At 41.3% G+C, this 25,014-nt stretch overlaps 1 protein-coding gene across 3 annotated transcripts in view; it reads left to right on the forward strand.

Annotated features, from left to right (window-relative positions):
* NTRK2 (neurotrophic receptor tyrosine kinase 2) overlaps positions 1–25,014 on the forward strand; it is a 292,046-nt gene that overhangs the window by 260,432 nt on the left and 6,600 nt on the right. For all 3 annotated transcript variants that reach the window (XM_075931775.1, XM_075931774.1, XM_006135900.4), the window contains one exon: positions 24,375–24,533. In XM_075931775.1, coding sequence (XP_075787890.1) covers positions 24,375–24,533 — 159 coding nt within the window. The remainder of the gene's footprint in view (positions 1–24,374; positions 24,534–25,014) is intronic.

Here is a 25,014-nt window from a genome sequence, read left to right on the forward strand (position 1 = left end):
TGGTGTAAATCTACAGCACACCACCTCACCATGCTGTAATGCCTAGCACACGAGGCATCCCAGACTGCAGCTTGACTTACTATTATTTATTATTACTGGAGAAATGGTCTGAGGTAAATAGGATGAAGTTTAATAAGAACAAATGCAAAGTACTCCACTTAGGAAGGAACAATCTGTGTCACACGTAGGCTGTGTCCAGACTCAGGGGTTTTTTCGAAAAAAGTAGCCTTTTTTCGAAAAAACTTCACCTGCGTCTAGACTGCAGCCGCGTTCTTTCGAAATTAAATCGAAAGAATGTGGCTTTTCTTTCGACGGTGGTAAACCTAATTCCACGAGGAAGAATGCCTTCTTTCGAAAGTGCTCTTTACATTGGATCCAGTGCTCTACAAAGTGTAACTCAGTGGATCTCAGCCCGTGTAAGTAGGTGTCCTCTATGTGGTAGATAAAAGGATGGACATATGTCCATCTCACTGTGTCATCACATGCCAGGGCATAGCACAGAAATGATTTTCTGCCTGTCCTGTCTCCATTCCCTTTCCCTTCTCATCTTCGTAACATGACAGTGACTCTGCCATGGCATCTCCTACTGGTTCTTCTTGGAATTAGCTCTGTTATTGGCACGCCTCACTCTAGTGGTGATTCCCTTTATCACTTCTGCTGTCTCCAACATCTGGATCTGCCTCTCTCCAGATGGCAGGATTCCCTTGAATTCATGGCCCTCTGACTGAGCCCCTGTCTCTCCCCTTTCAGGCCCACCACTTGCTTAGTGGTCATCTGCAGTCTGTAGCCTAGCCCTTGGCTTCAGAGCAAATTCCAGTCTGGATTAAGGCCACTCTCCAAATTGGCAAGTAGGGGCAAAAGAGGGGGAGGAATCCCAGGCCCACCCACTATTCTGTGTCCCAAACCAGGACCCTTATAGCTAGAAGCCACTCATTGTCCCACCTCCAACTCCCCTGCTGCCTCTTTTCCCTGGGCCACTTCCCCCATAGCCATAGCATTGTATCTATCCTTCCTTCAGGGCCTGAGTCTCACAGCAGTCAGACAGAAGCTCTTTCTGCTCTGATACCCTGCCTAGCACTGCTCTAACCATCATGCTCCTAGTTTGTCAGGAAGAGATTGCCCTCTGCTCTGTTGAGCAGTCCTTGATATGGCCCCTGCTGGCCCTGACTGGCCATTTCCCAATTTGCTTCCTCAATAAGCCCTCTTCTAATAAGCCCTGTTCTACACTAGCTCTCTCTGGACTGCTTTAATTGCTCTTCTTCCCAGTATGAGGGAACACACCACTACAAACTTGTTTTTCTCTTTTATTGGTTTCTGGATTTATTTATTTTAATGCTTTTTCTCACTTGTTCTCACTTTTTTTCACTTACTTTTGTATAGATTTACTTCCAGGTCTTTGGAGTTCAGTGAGATTACTCAAGTAAATATGCATTAGTAGAAGTAAGAAAGCCACAATCTTGTCTCTCTTTACCACTAAAGGCAACCACTAGTGTTTCTGTGGAGTCAGGACACAGACTCCTGGGACCACAAGTGGCTTCTATTAGGACCCATCACAGGAGGACAGTGGATTTCAAGAAGCTGTCTGCCACTATACCTAGATCATCACAATCACAGGAGGAAACAGAATAGACACTTCTCCTTTCTTACTACTTTTCAGTGAAAAATATAGATACAGGGCAACTGAAGCTTTCTATGAATTTGGATCATAGAGTCACTGAATTGTTTCAGATAAAAAAAAATCCTTCTAAAAACAAAACTCCCCCAAAAATCTAAAGGTTTCTTTTCATTTTTTAAACTAAACATCTCAATTTTTAATTTCCCTTTGTTTAGAAATTTCCTTCTGATTTTATTATTTTTTTAATGATTTGAATACCCAAAATCACTAGAAACACTTGTTCCACCTGAAATGCTTTTAAAATTTGATTTACTGAAAATTCTGTGGTACATATTTAGGTTGCTCCAAAATTATTTCCCTCCAAATTTTTGGAATTGCCAGCCAAGTAAATATTGATTATTTGCACTGTACTAATTATTACTAATACTTCATTAGTTTTTTAAATTCCATTAATGTCCACCATCATCCACAGTCATTCACACACAACTGGACTACACATTCCTTTCCTTCTGTTCTGTCTTGCTGTCCCCTGTTCCTCTTCTCTGCCCCACATCTCTGCTAGTCTAACCTGTCACCTTGAGGAGTCTGATTTTGGTGCAGCCCCAAGATGCTTGCTTATTGGCTTCCTTTTCTCTTCTTCCATTCAGTTGCCCTGTTTGGAAAGTCTATGGCTAGTGCCATGTAAAGAAACCCCTTAGAAGGAATATTACACTTATGGATTGTCTGAATTAATTCATACTAGACAGCAGCTTTGGGGTATATTATGTCATATACTGTTGATCATCTTTTTAAACTGAGGCTCATAGGCAATGATGTGTAACTTTTATTTTAGAAAATTACACACAAGCAGTTGAATCTCAGGTGGTTAATTCTCACCTCAATAATTCCCAAGCCCAATAATTCTCACACAAAAAATGGCAGTTTCATTTCACGTTCCAGCAAAGATTTAATAGCAAAGAGCAACAGTGAGGTCTCATATCATTAAGAGTTAATTACTTTTACAAAATATACGACAGTACATTTACTAGTAGGCTATGAAATACCATCATAAATAATTAAAACTAAGCAATACTTGTCAAAATAAATGAGGTGCATTTTGTAATTTAGTACTCATATACTGTTTTTTAATTCTTTGTTTTCCTTTGCTTCCTAGTCCATAAAAGTCAGTAATCTATAATAGGGCTTCTACTTCCTTGTACAAATTGATGGGGTCTCACTGTATTAGGTTTTCAATGGAATTTAAAAAGCAGATGTATTAAAAGTAGGTTAAATATCATGCCCACCAATCTTGCTAGAATAGATATAAATGGATGGCATTCATAAACAACTATCATGTTAATTAATCAGACTCCTTTGACCATCTCAACTCAGCTCTGATGAACTAGGTATTGGGAATTAGTGTTAAAGGTGAAACAGCTAAAAGATAAAATAGAATCAAGAGTCAGTTAAAACTGGCTTCTGTGGATGATGGGAAGTTAAACTATCCATGCATGTATGTTTGGGAACAAAAAAATACCTTGGTTAGTATGTGGTTTTGTGAACTTTATATTACTATGTAAGAGAAGGATCATTTCATAGATTACCTTTTCACCACCTTTTATCTCTCTCAGGTTGGTTCCTAAAATATTTTATTCTGTGGAATACCACGGCTGTCTAGAGAGATTGCTGGGGGTTCAAAACCACCGTACCAATGGTTTAATATAAACCAAATGAGCCAAATAACTGAGAAAGGTGCTTGAGGTAGAAATTGGCTGTCTTGAAAAAAATGATCCTGTTAGCTAAGAAAGGCAAACCTTGCAGGCATACTTTTAGGCTGTGAAAGGAAAGTTACTATTTTGTGCTGTCTGTAGATAAAATATCCATGCCCTGTAAGTCAAGATTTGTCTCTCTTAGATCTAGATTGTGAGCCTGGCTACCTTCCTGCAGAGACAAGCAATAGAATGTAATGGGTTCCCTTCTTGCCTGCGTAGGGTTATCCATATTGCTTACAGAATTGTGACGGGAGAGTAGCCACCACAGAGGCTCTTCTTCCTTATAGAATCATAGAACCATAGAACGGGAAGAGACCTCAGAAGGTCATCAAGTCCAGCCCCTGCCCTAGGCAGGACCAATCCCAACTAACTCAACCCAGCCAGGGCTTTGTCAAGCCGAGACATTCCTGTGCTAAGGAATGGAGTGGAGAACACGCTGGCACTTGGGTCTCCACCTCACTGCAGTGTCCAGTACAACTGAGCAGGGACAGAGAAGGGAGGTCAGCTGTGCCAGGAAAAGGACAGGTGAAGTTTATATCCCTTGTGGAACAAAGGGAAAGTGGAGACCGAAATGTGATTGTCCCCATCACAATTCAGTCCCTGCTCTGCACCAGTGGCACTGTAGCTATGCTGCCCTTAGTGATATTTTCTGTAGGATCTGAGTAGATGCCTTTATTTTGAGATGTTTTTCAGTCTGTTTTGATAATTTGCCAATACATCTGTGTTTATTTAAGAGAGCTGGAACCAGACTCTCTTAGATGGGTGAGTGACTGACTGGTGTCTCAGAAAGAAGCTGATCTCAGACACTGAAGGAGGGTAAAATGAATGGGGTTTTCAGCCTGAGTGCGAAGGGGAGTGTCCTTCTACGAGCAGTATCCTCTCTGGGCAGACATAGGTCAGCATTCATAGAATCATAGAACTGGAAGAGACCTCAGGAGGTCATCAAGTCCAGCCCTCTGCCCAAAGCAGGACCAATCCCAACTAAACCATCCCAGCCAGGGCTTTGTCAAGCTGGGACTTAAAAACTTCTAGGGATGGAGATTCTACCACCTCCCTAGGTAAGCCATTCCAGTACTTCACCACCCTCCGAGTAAAATAGTTTTTCCTAATATCCAACCTAGACCTCCTCCACTGTAATTTGAGACCATTGCTCCTTGTTCTGCCATCCGTCACTAATGAGAACATCCTCCATCCTTCTCTGCATCCTCTCTGGAACTTCCCTTCAGGAAGTTGATTCTGCTATCAAATCTCCCTTACTCTTCTCTTCTGCAGACTAAATAAGCCTCAGCCTCTCCTCATAGGTCATGTTCACCAGCCCCCTAATCATTTTGGTTGCCCTCTACTGGACCCTCTCCAATCCCACTTCCTTTCCATAGTGGGGGGCCCAGAACTGGATGCAATACTCCAGATGTGGCCTCACCAATGCCGAATAAAGGGGAATAATCACTTCTCTAGATCTGCTGGAAATGCTCCTCCTAATGCACCCCAGTATGCCATTAGCCTTCTTGGCCACAAGGGCACACTGATGACTCATATCCAGCTTCTCTTCCACTGTAATCCCCAGGTCTTTTTCTGCCAAACTGCTATTTAGCCGGTCAGTCCACAGCCTGTAATAGTGCTTGGGTTTCTTCTATCCCAAGTGTAGGACTCTGCACTTGTCCTTGTTGAAACTCATCAAATTTCTTTCGGCCCAATCCTCGAATTTGTCTAGGTCACTCTGGACCCTGTCCCTGCCCTCCAATGTATCTACCTCTCCCCCTATCTTAGTGTCATCCACAAACTTGCTGAGGGTGCAATCCAGGTCATTAATAAAGATGTTGATCAAAACCGGCCCTAGAATCTAGAACTGTCACCCCACTTGAAACCAACTGCCAACCAGACATCGAGCCATTGATTACTACCAATCAAGCCAGTTTTCTATCCACCTTGCAGTCCATTTATCCAATCCATACTTCCTTAACTTGTTTGCAAGAATATAGTGGGAGACCGTATCAAAATCTTTGCTAAAGTCAAGATATATTACATCCACTGACTTCCCCATGTCAACAGAGCCAGTTATCTCATCACAGAAGCTAATCAGATTGGTCAGACATGACTTGCCCTTGGTGAATCCATGTTGACAATTCCTGATCACTTTCCCCTCTTCCAAGTGCTTCAAAATGGATTCGTTGAGAATCACCTCCATGATTTTTCCGGGGACTGAGGTAAGGCTGACCGGCCTGTAGTTCCCTGGATTATCCTTCTTCCCTTCTTTAAAGATGAGCACTACATTTGCCTTTTTTCAATCATCCGAGATCTCTCCCAATCTCCACGAGTTTTCAAAGATAATGACCAAAGGCTCAGAAATGACATTTGCCAACTCCCTCAGTATCCTTTGATGCATTAAATCTGGACACATGGATTTGTTTATGTCCAGATTTTCTAAATAGTTCTTTACCTGTTATTTCTCCACTGAGGGCTGCCCACCTCCTTCCCAGACCTGCATTTCAAGGTCTGAGAGCTGACCTTGTCTGTGAAGACAGGGGCAAAGAAAGCATTGAGTACTTCAGCTTTTCCCACATCATCTGTCACCAGGTTACCTTCCTCATCCAGTAAGGGCCCCACACCCTCTCTGATAACCCTGTTATTGCTAACATGCCTGTAGAAACCTTTCTTGTTACTCTTCACCTCCCTTGCTAGCTGCAATTCCAATTGTGCTTTCACCTTCCTGATTACTCCCCTGCATTCTTGAACAGTATATTTATACTCCTCCCTAGTCATCTGTCCAAGTTTCTGCTTCTTATAAGCTCCCTTTTTGTGTTTAAACTCACCAAGGATTTCCCTGGTAAGCCAATCTGGTAAGCATTAATGAGATAAGAAAACCCCCCACCAATTTAGTGCTAAGTCTGGTTACTATGGATTGTTGTTTTTGTTTGTTTTGTGTTTGAATTGTTATTTTGAAAGGGAAATATAGAGCAGAACTCCAGAATATACCACAGTGAAAAATTAAACACACACAGCAGCAATAATACTTACCTGGCAAAAAAAACCAAGATTACTCATCATGACCTGAACTGTACAACATTAATAAAAATATTGAGTGCGTTAGATAATACTGTACATGGACCATAAACATGTCTAAAGAACCATATAAAATGGCATGACTTTAAGAGGAAACATAGACTTTACAGAAAAATATTTCAAAAGTTTTCATTTAAAGCATATGAAAATGTTTCTGATGGACACAAATAATCCAAACTTCATTAGCATGTGTAGTGAACACAAGTTAAAATGCAATTGTTATTGTGAGCACTCTCCCCATGTTTTACAGTTGTTCAGATAAAATATTTATTATTATTATTTATTACGGTAACACCTAGGAACCCTCATACCCCATTGTCCTTAGCACTGTGAAAACACAGAATAGAAGGACTATCTCTGCTAAAAAAGCTTAAAGTCTAATTCCTTTTGGTGTGAAATTCTCTAAGGATGCACCTAACAGCACCATAACTTGAAATAAGATATGCAATTTGAGCTATGCAAATTGCATATCTTATTTTGATGCTATTTCGAAATAGCTTATTTCATCATTTGGCGCGGTCTACATAGCGCCAAATTTCAAAATAAAGCACTATTCCAAAACATCCCTTACTCCTCATAGAATGAGGTTTACAGGAATGTTGAAATAGCGACCCAAAATAATGGGCTTGCTGTGAAAATGCGGGGTCATTATTCCAGGATACTCTGGTATCCCAAAATAACATTGCAGTGTAAACGTACCCCAAGAGATTATTTGTATCCAGCATGTAGAAGTTATTTCACAATCCCCACAGTGCTCAAATGCTCTAGGGTTTGAGATGATCTTAAAAATAAAATGAAAAAAATCTTTACAATCTAGCACATAATTTTCAAACTATTACTGAGCATTACAGCCTGGTACATTTATATATTACTGAACAGGGGGGCAGGGTTCCTTCAAACTTGACTTGTTTTGTAGATATCAGTGACATTTAAAAGATTTCAAATGCTGTAATTTACTATATGTACATCTGTGTAAGAAATCTCCATTTGTATTATACTAAAAATTGTAGTAAATGACACATTTTTTAACAAGAGAGAGGGAGACAGACCGACAGACAGACAGACTACAGGGACTAACTGATCATCCTGATTACTGTAGTATAAAATCGAACAAATGTAATTTGGCTCAGATTCTGAGCCTGTCTTTCAAGGCAAAAACAGATGAGGCAAGAGCTAAATATTGAGCTTTCAGCCTTAACATATCCTAAATTTAGTGTGATTTATCAGCCTAAACATTAATACTAAGTTTTTGAATGAATTATATAATTACAAAGTTGTACAGTGAACATACACTTTGGTAGGATTCCCATTCCTGTAGGATGAGGTATAATCAGCTTTTATACACTGTACAGTATGGGAAAGGAGTAAGAAACCTTTCCCACTTTTCATGGTTAGTGTTAAGGTTCATCAGACTCTGTGTTCCCCCAAAGAACATCTCACTCCTCCAAGGGCACATGAAAAGGTGGGCAGATGGCAGAGCTGCTCTATTTGGCCTTCATACACTGTCCCTTACAGCTGGCTAACCACATGGGGGAAAAGGCGGAATATGCTGGACCCCTTAATGGGGTGTGGCATTTTCTGTTGTTCTCCTTGTACCGGAATGCTTAACAAGGCATTCTTAGTCTCTGAAGCCTCTGGGACATGAAAAAATAAGCAGCAGGGCTAGTTGAGGTCAGAGAGGGCCCTTAGCTTGGCTGTAATGCAGCCCCACTGCCAGGAAATTGAGAGGACTGCTGGAGGCCAAAGAGTGCAATGAGAGGCCAGAACCTGTGCACAGATGGCTCTGGTCTCCCAGCAGGTCCCTAGCTCTGCCAGCTTTGGGGAGAGATTGTATAGTCTTAAACTCCATAAGCCAAACACACACCCCAATTATATGCTGTGAGAAAACCTTCATGTGGAAAATCTGAGAGTGGTTTCTTCCTAAAATAATCCTTCCTGCCAATTTTTATGTCAGAGGAAAAGATCTGGCCCAACTCTGAAAGCAAAAGAAAAGCTGTTTTGGCATGATAGTCCTCTATGTAATTTTCAGCTCAGTGTTAATGTTAAACAAAAGCAGTCTTGGTAATGCCGGTGCCATTGAAAACACAAGACAATGTGACATCGGCCAAATGGAAAATGAGAAGTTGATGGGAGAAGCCTGCATTACTATGAATGAAGAGAGGAAAAATAAACATGGAGTCACATTCTGCACTTTTACATTTGTATCAGCAGAGAATGTTGCCCCAAAATTCTAAATGTTCTTACAAGTTGTTTCCACTACACTTTGTCATTTTATGTTAACGTACAATATTTTATACGCATGATAAAGGCTAATCAGATGTATGGAATTGATAAGAACAAGCCAACATGTTTTAAACATCACAGGAAAGAAATCATGAATGATGTTTGGCTGCCTCTTATAGCAACAGAATCAGCCTCTATATTTTCTAAACATCAAATTCAGTGCTTGATAACCATGTCACTTTGGAATTAATGCATCTATTTCAACTCATGCACAATAAGGAGTTAAAAGCTTTCATATGTGGAAGGCCACTAGAATTTTTTTCTGGCCATTCTTTCTTGGGAATTTTCCCTTTGTATTTTACATTTTACATCCAGAGAAACTGAATCACAAAGAAATTAAGGGACATATTCATGTGGTGCTGCATATGAGAAGGGGAGAAAATACAAAGAATATCAATATCTGGCTTGTTTGCTTGCTTGAACAGGGGTGAGTAATCCTAGGATTCATATACAAAATGGGCAGGGAGGACAGGCAAAGATTCCCTCTTCTTTCTCCAGGTCACCAGAACTGATCCTACATGGGAGAGAATGTATGGTGAGCATAGGATGTAATAGTATCTGTGTTCCTCCCTGTGTCTCATAAAGGGTTGTGCTTGTCTCCAGGAATGCCTGTTTAGGCGGTGCACCTCTTCATTCTTAATGCAGTCAGTTGTTTATAGGCCACAATTGGCCCCAGGTGAGATACTCAAGGTCAGGGCCGGCCTTAGGCCGATTCAACCTATTCCCCCGAATCGGGCCCCGCGGTCCCCCAACCTGTCGATCGCGATCGATTGGTCAATCGTAAGGCCTCGACCAGCCGATCGTGAGCGTTTGTGGTCCCTCACCCTCCATTTTCTCCCCACCTCCGAGAAGCCCCACTACCTACCAGCATAGTGCCGGCTTCCCACGGGGTGGACAGAAGTCCTTCCTGAAGCAGCTTTGCGCCACTTCCGGGAATTCTGGAAGTGTGCTGGCTGCTCCCCTCCCACAGCTCTGTAGCATGCCAGGCGAGCTGTGGGAAGGGGTGTCGGCCCCGGAGGAGGAGTGTGGTACCGGCGGCTTCCTTGCACCATGGCCACAGGACTCAAGAGGGGTGAGTCGAGCGCAGGGATTTTGGCTGCACCGCGGGAGATTGGCCCCGGGGCAGGCGCGGGAGGGGTTTTGGCTGTGCCAGTGGAGGGGGTTTTGGCCCTGGGGCCAGGGCAGGTGCGAGTGGGGGATTGGCCCCGGGGCAGGCACGGTGGTGGGAGGGGTTTTGGCTGCGCTGCGGGAGGGGGGTTTGGCCCCGGGGCAGGCGTGGGAGGGGTTTTGGTCGGCTTCCCTCGGAGGGGGGGAAGAATCCTGGGAGGAGGCGGGTGTAGGGGACTCTGCCTCCACTCCCCTCCTGTTCCTTCTCCCCACTCCCCAGCCTCAGAAACCTGTCACCACTGGCACCCTATCTCCTGCCCTCCCAGCCCCCCTATTCCCTCTCCCCTGCCGGCCCCCTGTTCCCTCTCCCCACTCCCCTGCTCCCTCTCCCCAGCCGCAGAAACCTGTCCCCACTGGCACCCTGTTCTCTCTCCCCTCCCCACTCCCCTGATCTCTCTCCCCACTCCCCTGTTCCTTCTCCCCAGCCGCAGAAATGTGTCCCCTGCTCCCATCAACACAGTTGGGGCCACATTAGTGAAGCTTGGGAGGGGGGATTGGAGGAGGGTTTTTTTGCAGCTCACTTGTGTGGCCCCAACTGACTTTTCTGTGGGTCAGTGACCCCTGACTCAAAACAGGTTCCCTGTCCTCAGAAATAACGACAATGCAGAAACTTTTTGTGTTTGACATAGTATTTTATTTAAAAATGAAGCCTGGCCAACAAATCCCCTGTTGGAGCCAAGCCCCCATCTGGCCACTGCATCATAACACTCCTGCACTCCCCTTTCCTCCAAACCCTACATCTGAGCCTATCATACACTGGGACCCCCTGCCCTGAGCCCCTCACATACCTCAACCCAAATTCCTGAACCCTCACATCCAGAAGTCTGTGGCTTAGTACCCTAACCCTACATCTGACCCCAATACTGCCCAGCCTGGAGCCCCCTTCATGAGCAAGCGTTCCCTAATCCACCTCCTCCTGCATCCAGATTTCCTCCCACAGCTTGCACCTCTCACCTCTTCCCACACCCAAATCCCTCATTCCCACTCCAGAGCCTACACATCCTGTCTCAACCCAGCGAGGTTCCGGCTAGACTACAGGAGTTTTTCAGGATTCCGGAGATATCCCAGAAAAACTCTTCTGCATCCAGGGATGCATTTGTTCTTCCACTTCTTTTAGTGGAAGAGCAAACATGATCTTTCAGTCACCCCTATATTCCTCTTCCCACAGGGAATAACGGGGCTTCCAAAAGAAGGGGGTTATCTGACATTTGGTCCAGTCTAGACAGACCAAATTTTGGAAAAACTTCTTCCTACAGAAGAATTGGTAATAAAAGCAGCAGTATAAGGGTTGGGAATAGCAAGTGATGGAGAGGAGGAGAATAGAGAGGGTGGGGCTTCAAGGAAGGGGCGGGGCAGTAGATCTTGGCTTGTTCTGTCATTTAAAAAGTGATCTTGGGTGTAAAAAGATTGGAGACCACTGATATAAAGCAACTTCCTGTTTTTTAACAAATCAAGTTGCGCCTCCTATCTCCCTTATTTTGTTTCTAGACATTTAGTTTTTTAGTTATTTTCTTTTTCTCTACCACAATACGAATTTTACTTTTATTTCATGATTTAATTAAGGGTCATTTCACATTAGCGCTTACTGCCCGCGCGTGTTTGGGTCACACACTGGGGATTCAAAGTGGCTGTTATTGTTTTTGTGTGTGTGGTGGATTGTTTTTTTTTTTTTTGCTCAACAAAAAATCCTGGCTGCCGGGGCCATGTTCGAATTGGGCCTTGCATTTGCTAAAGCCGGCCCTGCACAAAGTCATCCCAGAACTCTGTGACAGAGCCAAGAATAAGATGTAATGTTGCTGAACCCCTAATCTGTGCTTGAACCAAAAGGTCATTCCTTTCCTTGTGTTACTAGACATGGGGACTCAGCAGATCTCTTCAGTTACCCATATTTTAGAAATTAAATGCCTGAGTCCTGGTCTACACTAGGAAGTTATTTTGAAATAAACTCCCCTTATTTTGAAATAATAAGCAGAACATCCACACTACCACACCCTTTATTTCAAAATAACAGGCTGGCTATTTCAAAATAACAACTCCTGCTTTCCACAAGTAATAATGTTTATTTCAAAATAGTTATTTTGGGAGTAGTTATTTCAAAATAATTTCCTAGTGTAGACATACCCGGGGTGTCTCACTTTGTTGCCTTATGTAGCTAGAGGCTGCTCCGCTAAATTAGCTATCAAGAAACATGGGTTGAGACTATCAAGCTTAATTCCAAGGCCTACAACATCTGAGGCATTATGGCTGAAAACCGTGGTTCTGCCACGCTGTATAGATTATAGAAATGCTTTTGTGACTCCTAGGGGAATAGTAAAGCTATGAACCAAGCTCTTTTCCCTTCCTCCCCTTTTCTTCCATGATGTAACTTGACATGACCGATGGAATCAGACATGCTGTGTTAACCTGCAATAAATTTGATAAAACATGGTCCTCTGTAAAAGAAAACATGGGGAAGGTTGTGAACTCTAGTGTTCAGAAGACAGTTTTCAGACTTGACATTGGGAGTAAAGCTTTCCCTCTGAATTGTACTGATGCAAACTGATTTGCTTGGCATTTTGCTTAGCCTTCTCTGGGTCTGAATTAAACTAACTGTTCCTTTTAGATATTGAAATGCAGCACAGTTAACATGAATAATATTATACCCAAAATCACCAATAAAAACCAATATAATTTAGAGTTTTGACCCTAATGTAGACTCTGCAAAGGCTAAATTTGCAAACACATGGGCTACGTCTACACTGGCATGAATTTCCGGAAATGCTTAAAACGGAACAGTTTTCCGTTATAAGTATTTCCGGAAAAAGAGCGTCTACATTGGCAGGATGCTTTTTCAGAAAAGCCCTTTTTCTGGAAAAGCATCTGTGGCCAATGTAGATGCGCTTTTCCAGAAAAAAGCCCCAATCGTCATTTTCACGATTTGGGCTTTTTTGCGGAAAACACAACTGTGCTGTCTACACTGGCCCTTTTCCGGAACAGTTTTCCGGAAAAAGGACTTTTGCCTGAGCTGGAGCAGCATAGTTTTTCTGGAAAAGCAGCTGATTTCTTACAGTGCTTTTCCGGAAATACAAGGGGCCAGTGTAGACAGCTCGCAGCTTATTCCGGAAAAGCGGCTGCTTTTCCAGAATAAGTGGCCCAGTGTAGACACAGCCATGTTGTTATGAGACCCTCATTCACCGTAATGACAATCAGCTGAATTTTAACAAACATTGTTTTCTCTTTCCCAACTGCATTGTAATAACTAGCAGGCCTCCAGATTGTTTTATGAAAATATTGGTACAGTACAAATGGCACTGTGGTTGCTTGATTAAAAAGTATACAACTGTCTATGTCTGAAAGCTCATAATGCTGATGCTGAAGTTATCAGTGGCTACATGTCATAGTGGTGCAGGCTAATGGAACATAGGGCATGTTAGGAGCAGGAAGAGACAATCTGGTTCAGTACAACAGCCATTTTCTGGGTTATGCTACTCCCATCTTTCTGCTTTTTGACCATGCTCCTAAATCCCCGATATCTCCAGAAACAAACTGAGGTGTCTCAAGAATCTCTTAATATATTGTGATTCAGTTGCCCTTGCCTATAATTTATACCATATGGTTATAACATTTAGTTTTGGCGTAGATCCTGATCTACAGTCTAAACTAGAAATGCATGTCATTAAAAAAAAAAGAAGTATCCCTCTTTTTTAAATTGACAGACACTTCAGTCCCGAGGCATCTAAATGCTGATAATTGCACCAGTGTACATTACTTTGGGGCGGGGGCTGCTATTTTTCATTCAATTAACACTTCTTCAGTTCTTTTGCATTATTGCAACCACTATGGCAACTTGCTTCTAATCGGGGGTGGAGGTAAGGGGTGAAACACATGGCCTTTTCCATAGCCATGGTCTATTCATGCCACTATTTAGGGCTCTCATCTTGGTTTCTTGGAAAAGTAGTCCCTGCCTATCATTATTACCACTACAATTATGATTTATTATTTGTTTAGGGTTACCATGTGCTTTGTGCTGCACAAGAAACAGCTTCTGCCCTCAGAAGTTACAGTTTAAGGTACTGATTATGCAAATTATTCCAGATCTCTGTGCCTGCCTGGAGTATTTTATAGGACTGTGACATAAAAAGCAGGCATAGGTCAGAAAGATCACACTGAGACATCTAGAAAAGGGACTAACTTACTTTTAAAAGTATATTTATTAATTAATGCCACCTGTGGCCAATATGAGAAGAGTGGTGAGGGTTTTTTTAGAAGGGATATAAATGTGGAGAGGGACGGTTATTCTGACTGGCCTGGTTGTGTTTAAAGATTTCTTCTCTCTATCTATCCTAAATATTTAACCCTTCCATAATGTACTGTGCTTTGACGACAGTGGCCTTAGGAGGAGAAGTCCAATTCACCATATTTTATAGGGACTTTTCTCCTGTCTCAGAGGGCTAAATCTTGCACCTGGTTACCTCACCACAACCCATTGACATCAGTGTATGTCAAAACTTAATTTGATGCCATTTTTTATCACTGTATTTTGGCTTACTATGTGAATTCAAAGTTTTGTTGGCTTTGAAAAGGAGAACGTTTAGAAAAATTGTTAGAAAGTAATACAAGTTAAACCAGCCAAGCCAGGATCACATTGTTAATAGATCATCTCACCTCATGTGTATCCTCTGCTTGAAGGTATGAAGTTAAAGACATCTCTAAGGTTACATGGGGCAAGGCTGAGAGGTTAAGAAGCTTTAAAAGCTCTGTGGTAGATGTTTTTTGAACTAGGAGATTTAAATGATCACAAACATTTTCTTGTTCCATTTAGGACTTTATTCTGCCACATTGACACGATTATTTCCCACTCCTCAATAGGGATTGCTTAGCCACGCTGATAATCACTAGTCCCTAATTTGTACTTGTTCCAAATGAGGATGTCCTATCCACTGCATGGAATGGAGAGGAGAATTTTGTTTTAAGAGAGGATATTGACACATGATTTTGAATCGGCGTTATGCAGATATTTTGTAGAAAACACAATTCGCAGAGTTCAATAAATTGTTGGTCAGTCATCATTTCAGTTTTCTGACAGTTATTGTTAGTATTATTTAAGAGCTTTATGAATGAGCCCTTTATTGAACAAAGATGAGTAAAAATGGGGTTAAAGGCCTTTGTGGAGTAATATTGTTCATCATTCAGACTGGGATTGTGACAAAAATCTACTGCGCTTCTGCAAGTGGACATGGCAGGATTAATGATATTTCAGGAGAAGACCTTGACTTTGTCTTCATGACCAGAGTATGGAAGAGGGAAAAACAACAATTATTGATCTGTCTTGTGCCAAGAGAAACATTTACCATTCTTTTATGAGAAGGAAAGAGGATAGACTCATCAAGAGACAGGAGGTTTTCGGTTTAAGCATGACAGGAATTTTTTAAATTGCAATTATAGCATGTTTTAGGAGTGGGTATAACATAAGAGACCCAAAGACAAGTAACACAAACCACCACTAAAGTACGATAATCAGCCTGATGCACACACTGCCTGGCATGTTTTATTAAGTTTGAGTGAATCATTCAGATTAAAAGACAAAATAAATAAATGACTGTTAGAATTAGCCTGGTGACAAACTAAGGCTCTAGTTCAGCCTAAGTCCCACCAATGTTTAACTAACTATGTGGTTAACATCTTTTCTGAATTAGGTCTTCAGGCCTCCATCCTGCACTCTGATCCATGCAGACAAATAGCTGCGTAACACGGCTGCCATCCCATCCATGTGGTTTCATATGGGTGTTGTAGTCCATCCACATGAGTGCTGTGGCCAATGCAGAACAAGTGACTAAGTCTTGTGCATCTCTGGCAGTGCACAGGACTTAACACGTAAACAAAATCTATTAGTTATTCTGGGGAGAAAGGTATGGCTGGCCTCTAGGGAGAAATGGCTGGGGCAAGGATGGAGGGAGTAGACAAACATGAGAAAAGACAGAAAGGGAGTAAAGAAGGGTAGACAGGGGTTTACATTGTTTTTAGAAATCCAATATATCTTTCAATAATTTAAGAAATATTTTCCTTCCCTTTAATTTAACTGTGTTGGCATTTTGAGTATTAATGGCAATATATGTTTTCTGTGATGATTTATTATTTATGCAGAAGTAGCATATAGAAGCTTCAACCAGCTCAGAGCCCCCTTGTGCTTTAGGTGGTGTTGTGACAATACAGTGGACACATGTGAGTATAGTGTTGTTCTTTTAAAAAATGGCTTGAGTAATGACAATACAGTATTTTAATGAAAACAGAGAAATGTGATTTAAAAGAATCACAGTGGTTTGGGTTTTATGTATGCAAAGGAGCTTAAAAAGGAGGAGGGATCTGAATAGCTTTAACATTGTGAAAACAATTGTAACATCATTCTGATTAGTTATAAGAACATAAGAATGGCCATACTGGGTCAGCTCAATGGTCCATTTGGCCCAGTAGCTGACACTGGCCAATGCCAGATGCTTCAGAGGGAATGAACAGAACAGGGCAATTTTGAGTGATTCATCCTGTCATCCTTTTCCAGCTTCTTGCAGTTGGTGATTAAAGGACACTCAGTGCATGAGGTTGTGTTCCTGATGTTCTTGGCTAATAGTCATTGATGGAACTAGCCTCCATGAACTTGTCTTTTTAATCCAGTTTTACTTTTAGTCTTCACTATGCCCCATGGCAGAGAGCTGTGCGCACTGACTGTGCATTATGTGAAAAAGTACTTCCTTTTGTTTGTTTTAAACCTGCTGCCTATTAATTGCTTCAGGTGATCCTTAATTGTTGGCTTATAGGAAGGGGTAAATAATTCTTCTCTTTTTCCACACCTTTAATGATTGTATAGACCTTTATCATATCCCCACTTAGTTTTCTCTTTTCTAAGTTGAACAGTTCCAGTCTTTTTATTCTCTCCTATGGAAGCTGTTCCACATCCCTAATCTTTGCCCTTCTCTGTACCTTTTCCAATTCTGATATATCTTTTTTGAGATGAGGCAACCAGAACTGAAGGCAGTATTCAAGGTGTAAATGTACAATGGATTTATGAAGTGGCATTATGATATTTTCTGTCTTCTTATTTACATCTTTATTAATGGTTCCTAACATTCTGTTAGCATTGATGACTGCCGCTGCAAATCGAGCAGATGTCTTCAGTGAATTGTCTGCAATGACTCCAAGATCTCTTTCTTGGAGAGAGTGTAAAGGGCTTCATTTGAAAATTTAACAATTAAGCAAGAATGGTTTGATGGACTATTTGGAAGTGAGCCATCAATGGTTCCATAACAAGTGGAGTGGCAATAGCAAATTTAGACCTATTTGAATTGTATGTGTAATTGGGATTATTTTTTCCAAGGTTCATTAATTGACACTTATCAACATTTATCTGCCATTTTGTCCCTCAGACAACCAGTTTTAAGAAATCTCTTTTTGTAACATCATGCCAGTAACAAAAACTTGAAGGTTCATTCTATTCACAATAACTCTACCCTGAGCCAAACAAACTGGAAGCTTAAAATATTTGGGTTTTTTTATATCAAGACTCTGTATCTGTTGCATATAAAGGCAACGTTGCTGGATGATATTGGTAAAAGTGTATAGTATTAAAATATTCATAAACAGTTCCAAATGTGGGATTAGATGGCTTTTGATAGGATATAAATCCCTTCACAGCTAACTGATGCCAATGCTGCCCAAGTGGATAGTATCTAAAAATTGTTACTGTGTGAAGACTGTTCCATAGTCTGTGTGACACAGCTTTCCATTCTTAGTACAGAAATGTCCTCATCACAAAAAGCACTATATGGTAACTTCAGCAAGAAGGACATAAGGAATGCATAAGCATAGAAAGTCCACTAACGTCCCAATTCTTGAGATAGACATTGTAGTTCAAACTGAAGGCACATTGGTGGGGCAGCGCAAAGCCTGATACTTGTTCTGGGGATAAATAAAGGGTGGGCATTTCAAAGCACTGCTTATCTGGCATCTTTCAGGAGAGCTAAATTCATTTTGAAAATACAAATGGTGAGTGATGAAAGCAGTGATCAGTGGAATGACATTGCATTGTCTAAAATGTGACATTTCATATTTGAAATATTGTGGCAGCATTTCCTTCTGGAGGTGATTCTTTTGAGAAGGACATCATAGCTCAGTGGCTTGGCATACTGTCCCTGTGGACATTTAGGCTACGTCTAAACTACACCTCTCTGTCGACAGAGGAATGCAAATCGAGCACATCAAAATTGCTATGAAGCAGAGATTTAGATATCCTGCGCTTCATTAGCATAAACATGGCCGCTGCTTTTTTCGACATGGAGCTTTTTTGAAAAAAATGGCAACCTAGACGTGGATCTTTTGAAAATAAATCCTTTTTCGACAGATCCTATATTCCTCAAAAAATGAGGTTTACAGGATCTGTTGAACAAGAGTTTATTTTCGACAGATCTGCGTCTAGACGGGCGGGGGGCAGTTTTGGTAGGTGGGTTTTGAAAAAGCTCTGTGTCAGAAAAAAAGCGGTGGCCATGTTTATGCTAATGATGTGTGGGATATTTAAATCCCTGCTTCATTAGCAATTTTGATGTGCCTAATCTACATCTCTCTGTCGACAGAGAGGTGTAGTCTAGACACGCCCTTAGTGTGCAGCAGAAGCTAATTCTAATTGAGATTATAATTGAGTCGCTAGTAATATAAGAACACTGCAGTGCCTGTGATTTCTCAGTTACCTATATTATGACTTGGAAACAAGAGCTTCAGTCTCATTAGGTTTATATGGCTATGCAATTTTAAATAAAAAGTGAGCCATAATAAGGCAACTGTCTCCAAATAAGAACCCAAGAAAATATACCATATTTTTATTGAATTTATCATTTTGTGGTACTGATAAAGCTATAATAAAGATTTAAGTGATAGCTTATTCAGTTAAAACAGTAATGCTGTTAAAGCTGTCATAACCTTAGCTATAGTGAACACTAAAGATGGTCTTCATCTGAAATGTTATTCTACAGAATTTTTAAGTGATGTATATGTAGTAGTATTATAATCATACTTTAGGCAGGTCCCTACAAGGTCCTAAGCACCTGTAACGACAATTAAAGAATGAGCCAAGGGCACTTAACAACCTTCAGAAATACTCAGCACTGTGCAGGAATGCTCCCTATATTAATATTTTTACCCGTTGATTCTTCTTGGGAAACTCCCATTGATTTTGTTTAGAGTTGCCCATGGGTGTTATGGCATGGAAGTATCGAGGTGTGAGGGTAGTGAACAGAGAAGAGAGGATGCTTTAATGTACAGCCTCTCCCCGACTTACGAACCGGTTACGGACCAAGCAATTGGTCCATAACTCGGTTTGTTCGTAAGTCAGACCCCATAGAGTTACATGCAACCGCGCTGTTTGTAAGCGCGGATCGCATTTGTAACTCGGGGTCCACCATTTACGATAGCTTCGGTCGTAAATGAGAATGGTCATAAGTAGACTGTTCGCAACTCGGGGAGTGGCTGTATATATTTCTCAGGACGCAAACAAGGAAGTTCACTTCCTTGAGCTGAACAAGGAAGTCACTCAGTAGTTCCTCTTGTCGCCCCAGGAAAACTCCAACTCACTTCTCCTGGGGGACAGCAGAGGAGCTAGCAGGACATCAACACAGTCCTGCTTTATAAGCAACTTGAATCTATTTATAGTTTTGGAAGAATGACAAAAATCTATTTTTTTCATACACAGTGTGTCACCATAACACAGCCCTTCAGCTTACCAAGCAAATAGACTTAAAACTCTCTTGGCAGTGGCAACTCAGTGGTTCTTATTAGGCTGACAAAGGAACGACATGGCAGGTGTAAGTTGTCAAGTCAAGAAAACACGGATGCATGTGGTAAAACACATACTTAAGTCCTGCCCTAAGTCGTGATGGTTTGTTTTTCTTGAAGTGAGGACTTATTGCTGAATCATTAATTATTGGTACTCAATACAGTAGACTTCTAATAATCCGGCACGTTTGGGACTTAAGTGGTGCTGGATTATCGGATATACCGGAGTCCCAAGAGGTACTATAAGGGGGCATACTCCCAACTCAATCCCTCCTCCCCACCTTATGCTCGGGTCCCAGAGCCACCGGTACAGCCACGCATCTCCCTCCAGGTGCTGAGGCATGTGCGCTGAGTGGCCAGCTTTTCAATGAGCTGGCCGGGATGCCGTGTGCAACCCAGTCCCCCTCCCCTCTCCTTACCTTCCCCAGAGCCAAACACCTCCCCTCCCTCCTGTCATCCAATCCCCCTTCTCCTCCAGTCTTATGTCCGTGTCCTGAAGCAGCTGCCTGTGCTCAGTGGCCGGCTGCTAGCACATGCAGGCTAGATGCTCTGTGCGCTGGGGACCATGAGTGGAACGGCGCGAGCCATGATAGTGCATGTGGCTCACAGCAGCTCGGCCGTGAGAGTGGCTGACCTGAGCAGTTCCGGGTTCCAGTTAATGCCGGACTATCAGGAGTGCCGGACAACTGGATGCCAGACTATTGGAGTTTTACTGTAATTAAATACATGCATACATTGCATGCTGCTTGGCCAAAACCCATCAGATGACAAGTACCTTGATGAGCATTAATTTCAGTGGGAGTTGCATGTGCACTGAGCCTTTCAGAATTTGGTCCAACTGGAGCTGAGGGCGCTCACCCCTGCAGAGATTGTGCTGAACATCTTACAGCCTGGGTGTCTTGTGATCTAAATGCAGCTTGGCAAGAAAGGCCAGAGTGCAGGCAGTACTTTCTTTGCAGGTGATGAACCAGGCCTGCTTTTCCTGGTAAAGGAGACAGCTAGAGTTGAGGTGCCTTGGTTTTGGTCACCAGAACAGTGATTGTGCTACAGTCATCTATCATAATTGTACAGATGGTATTTTTTCCCTTTAATTGATTCTAATAAAATCAGTGCTCTGTCCTACCACAACTATACTATGGTTTCGAGGTATCTAGCCCTGGGGATTAGAGTGGAAAAAGTTCTCTTTTTAATTTGCTTTTTAAAACCTCATATCACTGATATGACAAACAAACAATAATAAATAAGAGAACCATATTTCACAGTTGATAGCTTTCATAAATTTTTAAGGAATGCGTCAAAGAAATTGCTGAAACAAAGCTATCATGGATGCTGTATGATGAGCAGATCTAAGAGACACTTTAATATTTAACAAGACCAAAAGCCTTTAACAACTAATCATCTTTTACTGGCACTTGCCCTTTGGCCTGGCAAGTGACTGTGTTTCTAAGGGATTAACATTTTTTACTTTCTAATGAATTATCATTCAACAGTAAATATATATGGCAGGATGGAACTGTTTGCTCATTAGTTTAGTTCAGGAAGCAGGATCTTTGTTCATATATCTTTATTTTAATAATACTTTATTTAAAACAATACTTCCTATTCTTTAATAGTGCCTTTTCAGCCACAAATTATTCATATTAATTAATCGAGCTTTACAACATCCTTGTGCTATCAGATGGGTATGCAGTGACTTCACATAAATGGGCCTTGATTCTGCAGAGCTTAGGCCTTGTCTACACTAAACAGTTTGGTCAACAAAAATCAGCTTTCCCCAACAAAACCATGGTGGAACACACCCTGCAATGTTTCTCCCACCGATTTAACTTTCCTACTATGCTGACATAATAAAACCACCTTAACAAATGACATAAAAATGTTTGCAACTAAGTTAGAGCAACGCAGGGTTAATGTAGACACTGCACTTGCTTATGTTGCCCTAACTGTTTACCAGGAGGTGTCTCACAATTCCCACTCTGGTCAGCACAGTGGAGCAGTTTCACCTCTGCCTCATAAATGTCATGAGGAGCACTGCAGACTCTATGACCATAGAAATACTTTTCTTAGTGAGGTCTAACCTGCCCAAAAGGCAGCACCAGCAAGCCCTTAATTTTCTAAATGCACTTTCAGTGGTCATTCTGCACCTGCTGAGTCTGTTGTTGAAAAACTTCATGCTACTGCCAGAGTTTCCAGTCTAAGTCTTCAAGAGCTGTGGGAATAAGGAGTAGGCTGCGTCTCCCAGGATTTTCATGGACACTTCCACAAGTCCTGTTGGAATTTTCTGGTCTAGAATAAAAGTCCCTGCATACATGCAGCTTTCTGTATAGGCCCGTGTTTCTGAAGATGGAAATGTCATGCACCTTCTCTGACTACCTTCTGTTGATGTCAGTGGAATGATCCGGTGCACCAGTGGTTGCAGTACTATTGAGAAGTAGCCCCTTCTGTTCATGTACTCTGTCTCAAGAGTATATCTTGCGATAGGTGTGGGGCCAAAATTGGGATATATATGCCATCTATCACCACACTGCAGTTAGGGATTCCTCTTACTATTCACTGTCCATTGTCCAGAATCATAGTCCTTCATAGCAGGAGGCAATTAACAGCCCTGCACACTTGCATCACTGCAGAGATAGTGAGTGCAAAGTTTATACAGGAAATTGAAAATGGCATACCACATAGAAGCCCATGGACTAATGGAATAGAAAAAGCTACATTATTGGGTGGTGAGCTCATCCCTATAATGCCCTGTGATCCATTCCCAGAATACCTAGTGTCAGAAGATGGTGATTTGCACAGTGCAATAGCTACTCACAGTGCTGTGCTCCATCTGTGCTAAAGCACCAACTGTGCACACACTCTGCCAACACAAGGAGCATTGTGTGAACATGCACAAGTGATGTAATGATAGCAGTTTATCAGTGATGACAAAACTTATGTCAACTCACGTCAACCTGTAGTATAGTCATGGCCTTAGGCACATGTTTGAAGTTCAACAGTCTTAAGCCACATTGAAGTCAGAGGGAGTTAGATCCCAATTTAGGTCCCTGTGCACATAGTCCATCATGAAATACCCAGGAATAGAATTCAGTCCTGACTTCCAGTCTCCGTATCTACCTACTAGACTTCACTCTCTTCCATATTATCTAGATTCAGGTGCAGCAAAAAAGTGCCTAGAAATAAGACATACCTATATAGGTTGTGACACTTGTATGCATTTTTATGGAAACAACAGTGATCTGAGTCTATTAAGGCAGTGTATGCAGCATGATTGTACTAACAATGATGACTGTATTTTTGATATGCTACACTAATGCTGAAGCACTGACAAATATATGGGAAAATATTTTCCGATTGCTTTAGAAGTAATCTGAACCCTGACTGAACTTTTATTAGTCTCTGCTATCATTTGCTCTTTTGACATCAGAACAAGGAAAATATCATTTATAACAACTTATGTAAAGTCCCAAGTAAGAGGAATGATCTTTTCAAAGAATGGAATCTTAAAAAGTGAAAAGTGTGTTCTGATTTCATAAATTAAATAAATTTATGGTTTCATAAATTAAATTATTGGACAGGAAAACACGTATTAATCAAAAATTATATATCCTTTAGAAAGAAAATATTCTTTCAGAGATAATCAGAATGCCATAAAATGGTCATACAGAACGGGCAATTTAACAAGTGATCCATCTCCCAGTTTCTAGCAGAGAGTGCCAACTCATAGTAGTTCAGTAGATCGCATTTTTAAAGATACATGTGTAGATTTGTTAATTTGTATAATCCAGTTGGAATGACATATCCAGAGGCAATAAATCAATTGAAAAATGGAAATATATTTTTAAAATAATTAAGCTTAGTTATTTATGCAATTTGAGAATCACAATTATTTATACATTTTGACATTCTAATCTTGACACATAATTCAACTTAAAATTCACTTTTCTCAAAGGCTAATTGACAGGAATCTCTAGAATATTTATGAAAAATTAATTTGCCACAATGCTAAAGCTTATTCACTGGAATGTCTGTGAACTATAAACACCGGAAGGCCATGAATATAGTCAAGACCAATATATGAAAAAAATGCTGATTTTCATAGGTGAATATTAATTCTCCTCTCCCAGTTCACTTTCAGTTCTTCAGAGGAGGAGGGGAGAAGTCTTTTGGGCCAGGCATGGAATTGGGAATTAAGAGATAAATCACCTTGGCTCTGCTTCTACATATCGACAGACTGCTGTGGAGCTCACTTGAAGTCAATGCGGGTTTGATCTGGGGCAGGGCAATGTCTGCACAGAACTCATGATGTGATACCTTAGTCCATGTGGTAAAGTGAGGATAAAAATACTAACCTGTCTCACAGGGTGTTGTTGGATTGTGTTCATTAATGACTCTGAAGTCCCTGCGACAGAAGGCATTAAATAAATCTAAAAAAACAGTATATAATTCAGAAACAATTTCTTTGAAGGTACCATATGATGGAGAAATTGATCTTGGTAGTGATTGCCATCGACTTGCATTGATTGAGAGATGAATTTATGATCGTAGGCAGAAGTATCTTGCTAATCTGTTCTTACAAGCTCTTTAAAGTTAATGGGCACTAATCAAAAATATCAATATCCACTCATCCATTTTGACATCCATTATGCACTTCTTCCCCAGGAACCCATCCGAATTCTTTTAAACAAGTTTTTTTTTTCCATTAGGTGGGTGGTCACACCATGTTACCCATTCGTTGGATGCCTCCTGAGAGTATCATGTACAGGAAGTTCACCACGGAAAGTGATGTTTGGAGCTTGGGAGTTGTTTTATGGGAAATCTTCACCTATGGCAAACAGCCGTGGTATCAGCTCTCAAACAATGAGGTGTGTATTAGGCTCTGTGGATAATAAAATGTGCTTGAGATGGTGGAATTTAAATAAAGATATGGATGCCACCAGGGAATCATCTCCTGATTGGAAAGGATAACACACAAGCTGCCATGTTATTTGCAATAAAAAATCACTATACTCTTGCCAACACTTATGATATCACAAGTGTCATAGTTGGGGTCCACTTTTCTTGGGGTTTTTAATTTTTCCTGCTAAGAAAGAAGGTTGTTATCTAAGCTGAATACAAGAAAGTTGTGGGCTAGGTTGGAACCTTCCAGGAGTATGGAGAAAAAAACTCAGGTGACAAGGTGTAGCAGTCTTGCTAAGGAGAGGGGCTGGAGTACATCTTTAGTACAGATAGTCAGCAGTGTGGGGACATGACTCAAGAACAATGCTGCTGTCCCATCGCAATCTATAACAAATTAAGGAAATTGGAAGTCCTTTGCAGCCCAGGAAAACTCCAACAGGGATGAAC

This window comes from Pelodiscus sinensis, chromosome 6, assembly GCF_049634645.1.
Source record: "Pelodiscus sinensis isolate JC-2024 chromosome 6, ASM4963464v1, whole genome shotgun sequence".
Classification (NCBI taxonomy): domain Eukaryota; kingdom Metazoa; phylum Chordata; order Testudines; family Trionychidae; genus Pelodiscus; species Pelodiscus sinensis.